The sequence below is a fragment of the Saccostrea echinata genome, unplaced genomic scaffold (assembly GCF_033153115.1).
Source record: "Saccostrea echinata isolate AGI-Se365-2 ecotype Australia unplaced genomic scaffold, CSIRO_AGI_Sech_v1 ptg000030l, whole genome shotgun sequence".
NCBI classification, from domain to species: Eukaryota; Metazoa; Mollusca; class Bivalvia; order Ostreida; family Ostreidae; genus Saccostrea; species Saccostrea echinata.
The window spans coordinates 5,061,345-5,067,344 of record NW_026889779.1 but is presented as its reverse complement, the minus strand read 5'-3'; the positions used below and the strand labels follow the sequence as shown (position 1 = coordinate 5,067,344).

The 6,000-nt window shown below is 32.9% G+C and overlaps 1 protein-coding gene across 1 annotated transcript; it reads right to left on the bottom strand.

The window, feature by feature from the left end:
- Nucleotides 1–251: 251 nt before the first annotated feature.
- Nucleotides 252–4,893, bottom strand: LOC133196135 (nose resistant to fluoxetine protein 6-like). The gene is made up of 14 exons (XM_061332068.1): nt 4,557–4,893; nt 4,266–4,450; nt 3,996–4,062; nt 3,812–3,917; nt 3,414–3,583; nt 2,877–3,141; nt 2,555–2,653; nt 2,184–2,346; nt 1,991–2,070; nt 1,768–1,890; nt 1,425–1,548; nt 1,015–1,207; nt 614–756; nt 252–393 (listed from the first exon to the last, which is right to left on the bottom strand). The coding sequence occupies exons 1-14, from the start codon at nt 4,891–4,893 to the stop codon at nt 271–273; spliced, it is 2,178 nt and encodes a 725-aa protein (XP_061188052.1). The 3' UTR covers nt 252–270.
- Nucleotides 4,894–6,000: the final 1,107 nt, after the last annotated feature.

Here is a 6,000-nt window from a genome sequence, read left to right as displayed (position 1 = left end):
TTTAATATTGAGCTCAATGCCAGCTAAAACTATCATCTAAATGAGACAATGCTACTGAAACTTGGCTGTCAGTAGTTAAAAATACCGACTTGCTCTCATCTGCATGTACATAATTCTACAAGAAAGCAACGCAATAAATAACGTTTTAAAACTTTTTATTAACAATAAAATAAAAACAAATTGTAAAAATAACAATTAAAAGAAACAAAAACACATAGTGTTCAAAGTGTCAGTAACTCTGTATAAAAAAAATACTAAAAATGCTTTTGTTTACTGTGCCCGCTGTCTTTTCAAGATAACTTTCTCTAAACCCATCATTGGTGCCTCAAATGATAACGAGGCTACAAATGCTGACATTGTGGACAGGACGAGATGGCCCAGGAAAATATTTACCTGTGAACAAGAAAAAAAATCCCCCCATATTGATTTCAATTAGATATTTATATTTTATTAAAAATACATATGCTACAAACGCATAAAATAGACACTGTAGAAATTATACTTTATTCCAAGTACATAGCTATATATTTGTTTCTATATTTTATTTTAAAAATGAATCTTCTCATTTTCGATATTTACGTACATAGACCTTCCAAAGATATGGGACACTTACAATGTTAAAGTCGTCCAGGTATAGCTGAGTTCGTTGAGTCCCTGAGTAGGTGGACATAATGAAAGGATGAGTTAGATATATACAGTAGGAGAGACGGGCTAGCGGCACAAACGCTGACCACGACAGCAGAGTGTTGACAAAACCTACCATTCACAAAATAAATGAACGTATAGCTCTAACGAACAGAAACTGTGTAAATATTTAGTAATGTCAGGTGATATTGTCTTGCTCGTTCATCAATAAACACGTACGTGTAAAAGTAACAATATCTTCGTTTGACGTCAATATTGTTTTGTAATGACGTAATTTAGGTACATATAGGAAAATAGAAAAAGCTACGCTTTAAAGGAATATGTTTTAATTACCAAATATTGCAAATATAAATCAACTAAACATCCCACCTCCATTTCCTGTGGCACATGCAAATATGACCCAGCACACGCACGCTCCCCAGACAATTTTGTGAGTGGCGTTGTAGAGAGCCGACACGTCACGATTGAGGGCATCCTCCGGGTAGACAAAAGCATCACGTAGTCCATAGAGAACTAAGATAGCAAGTGTTGCAAAGATGAACCACAGCAACAAGTTCAAGTACTAAAATAGAAGATGGAATTATGAATTCTTTTTTACGTGTCCCTCTAATGAAAAATATAATGAAGAATATGGATAGAAAATTTTACAAGAAAAATTTAGAAGGTTTGCAAAATGGAACTTCTTATCCAAATTGCTCTCTCTCTCTCTCTCTCTCTCTCTCCATTTAATACTCTTTCAAAATTAATGAAATCTTTTATTTTAGAAATTGCTCAAATACCTTGTTGATTTTGACTTTACAATCTGTTTTGTACAATAACGATCCAACAATTATTCCGACAATATAAGGTCCCATTCGACAGTACGGTCTTATGTAGTAGTCAGACATGTAATCTGCTCTCCCTCTGTATAAAGTGACATAATTAAAGAATATTCCTCGAAGATTTCATAACCGTTGCATATGAACATTGTATTATGATTTAAATGATGTTGCAATTTTAAGAATCATATTTTGCATTCAAGTAAATAAAATGATGACTGAGTGCAATTTTAAGAATCATGTTTTGCATTCAAGTAAATAAAATGATGACTGACGTAAGTTAAATGTAGAGCTCTAGACTTACTCGGGAGATCCACCTCCGCCTGCAGATGATGGTGGGAGATCCAAAACACTGGACACCACACCTGGTGTGATAGCAGATCCCAACAGCCAAACAAAACAGACACCTATCCCCAGCGGGTAATAACTAGTTTGGAATACATGAATATTAGTTTGAGGCATATTGCTTCTTTGAAATATGTACATAAAATATGAAATTTTCAAGAATTTAAACGAAAACAACTTACAAATACAATGGAATTAACATCAATGGACTCAGGACAAAAAACTGCATATCATTGGCTAAATACCACGACACACCAAAGCACTACCAGAGAAAAAAAATGTTAATCTGCATACTTCATCAACTTCGTAAAATCACTATATATACTTCAAATAATTTACAAACAGGATGATAAGCATCATGTAGTATTACCGTACCGGTTCAGTGTTATACAAATTATTAATGTAGAGCAGGTTTCTCCACCACGTATTTTCACAGTAATCCTTTTCGAAGCCTTGCTCTGGCCACAAGGGTCCGTCTCCGAAGTATCGGCTTAGACAGGCACTGATCATCAATAATAACATATACACAGGGGTCAATCTAAAAAAGAAAAACACTTGAATTGCAACTTAATGTTACTTGCACACATATGAATTCATTATTATTTTTCTAAATGTCAAAATTAATGCAACCTTTGATTTTACAACAAAAGAAGAGAAATATTTCTCAAGATTCGACATTTATGTCTAAAGAAATTGAAATCAAATAAATTTTGAACTAAAGATAAAATAACACTGAAATGCATTACCTCCAGAATCTGTGGAAGTAAAACGTGAACCAGTTGATTCTGAAGAATCCCTTTCCTTTTTTCATTTCTCTGAGAGTTAGGTAAGCTACTAACAAACCACTAAAAAGGAATGAAAATAGTATGATGAAATCTTTATGTTTGCAGCATGTATTGCAAAATGTTTCTTAATTATTCTGAAAGTTGTAATTTATCAACATGGGTTAAATTTATATCTAAAGGAGACATTTGGAACATTAAGCAATTGTCAGGATGATTCTTATTAAAAAATGTTTCAAAAATGAAATAAATAAATACAGACGGAAAATGAGTGTGAAAACGTTACCTAAGAGCAAAGAAAGAATCCACTGACACTAAAGCATTAAGGACAGCCTGAAAAGACCATCGCTTCATGAATTTTGGTGCAGCTGTATAGTAGTTCCTAAAATTGGTGATTGTGAACACAAACGAATGGCCCAGTACAACCCAGGATATGCTGAGGAACCGAATTCCGTTCACTGCAGTTAATGTTCCGGCAGACTGATTGACTTGTAGGATTTTTTTCCCATTTGAATATAACGAAAAGGAGAGAAGGAGCTTTTGTAGGATAGCTAAAATATGAATAACAAAATAAAACAATTTCTATAATTCTTGTGACAATTTCATTACAAGAAGTGTCTATAATTTTTGACACGATTTCGTTATAAGATAAACGAATAATTCTATTCAGCTTCAATCGCACTGAAAAAAATTCCCAAGATGTGCGATGTAGTATCGTATATTACAATGGAAATAAACAGTGTATTGCTTTATTTAAACAACAACAATAACAGAAAAACCAATCCATGTTAACTTAAAGCCAAATATAAAAAGTTATTCTTACATTCATTTTTGGGGACCAAGTTCTCTCTCTCGTGCAGAAGGGGTGTTTTTTCATCGTTTGTCGATGCATGCTCCTGTAATGTCTGGTCCCTTTTCGTGGGCCATTGAATGAAAATGATGTCATACAATGTACTAACTACTAAAAGGGCAGCAAATATTCCTAGAATGACTCTGGAAGTAAATCATAAAACGAATGATAATCCATCCAAAAGCAATTATCTATATAAAAAATTGTTTATTGATAATTTCACTTAATTCAGCTTAGAAAGAAGGACATAAGTTTCTTTCATACAGTTTTCGTTGTAACTATGATCAACGCTGTTGTATCACAAACTCTAATACCCAAAGTACTAGTTAGATATATATCTATGTATAATACTTAAAGGGACATTAACTTACATTGCTACAACGGCCCTTGTGTCAATTTCAGGTACTGCTTTACAAAAGGCATTGGTTATACGAATCGAATTTTTAATTTGAAGAAGTTTTTCTATCATCGAGAACACTGTAAGTATAAAGATTTCATTTTGAATTTTTCATGCAAGATAAAATATAATGATTTAAAACGCACTTTAATACTTACATTCATTAGCGAGATATTTCAGATCTTCAGTTGAACATTCTTTAGGAATACATACAGCAACATACACCTGTAAAATAGACACAAACATCTAACAATTAAATTTACATGCATTTGATTATTTTCTAATTCGTTTTGATACCTACTTAAAACCTTACACTGTGTTTAACAAATAAGTGTTGCGTGAAAGATTAAGGTGAAAAAACTAAGTGACACAGCCAGTGTGTATATACATAATATGTCTTTTCTATGGTATTATCGAGAAAAACTTACAGTTAGGGGAATATATGCGATTTTTATTGGTATTTCGACAGCACAGAAATGTGTTTGCATTCCACTATTGGAGGGAGGCATTCCTGGTAGAGTCTCGTCTATTTGGAAACACTCGTCATAAGATCCAAGCCATATAGTATTACCTTCTAAAATACCCGAATCTATTTTGGCTGAAGCGTCCAACACTGGAAACACAAAAAAGGTACATGTATCATCAGAAACCCGGAAGACCATGTTAGAACTGACAATATGTATCTTTTGGGTGAAAATGAAATCAACATGTTCGCTTACTTTTAAGAGCCCAGAATTCACCATTAATTAATCCATTTATTGTATGATTCAACTGGCTGCGGCAGGTTTCTGATACAGTGTAATTTTCGGCAAAGAGCCCCGAGCTTAATCCCAAGGAGTCTCTGTCTCCAGATTCGGCCATGTTCTTTAGAAATTCTGCATCAAGTGCGTTGTTAACTAACAGTTTTAGCTCGGAAAGCGCTTTTGTAACATTTTTATTTTGAAGTCCTTGCGGATAGACCTTAAATGTCAACCTGTCTTCATAAGAAGGAAAATCGCTGAATGCCAGAGATTGCACAAATATCGTGGCTGAAACTAAAACAACTGACCAAGACATTTCTAATATCAAAAATTTACAAGAAATCTGAGGTAGTAGGGCAAACCACGAGGGTATTTAAATAAATTCTGTAGTCAATAATGGGGACAGTTTAATTTGTAATCTCCACGTGACACTGCTTTTGTGAATGATCTTTTATTTACATTTCCAGTGGAGTATATGTTGATAGAGCGAGGGTCGATATGGCTATGAATCACGGTCACTTGCGAAATGCAAACAAACTCCATGTTACACTCAAGAAAGTTAATAATAATTCATTAAGTCTTCCGCAAACGCCTGCTGCATTTAAATTTTCATCCGCATTCACCTGTTCCTGTAGGTTAAACCTTAATTTTTCAATAAGTCGCTCGAGAAATCGGTTTTTGTGAAGGATAAAAATCTAAGACTTTTATCCGAATGTGTAATGGAACATAACTCGTACACTTTTCAAAATATAGTGAATATTTGTTTGTTGAACTGCGAACGATAGTATTGTTCTGCCGCTTAACTCCAAGTCAATTTTTAAAAGATAACATATTTGAATGAATTTTTATATTTATAGATATATTTATGTGAATTTTCATAAATAATAACTTATTTGGAAAAAAAACAAAGAATTATAACTCTATGATTTTGGTCAAACTTGCGTTTTTTTACTATAGTAATCAACGAAAAACGGAAAACATTTAAAAAATATCCACCCCAGTGAAACAAAAAATCCTTTTTACAGGTATTATGGAGTATTATTTTGTACAAATTCATACCAATTAAAGCTTTTTTGTGTTTCACGGGGGGGGGGGGGGGGGGATATGTTTACAGGCAAAAAATCAGCAAAAATGGACATTTTTTACCGATTTCAAATGACATAACACATTTAAAAAATGTATTTTAGCAATATTGTACATTGAATTTTACACAATTTTAACATACGGAAAGATTTAAGGGTCATTTATCAATTTCCATGCATATTTGAAAATTTGCTGATTTTTAGAGCCTGATTTCAATGGATAAAGTCTTTCACCCCTTTAAGAAAAGAATTGTAAAATAAAACAACTTTTTGATGCTAGTTTTAAATAAATAAATCAATTACTTATGTACTATTCTTTGTATTAAAATAAGTTTTAATGG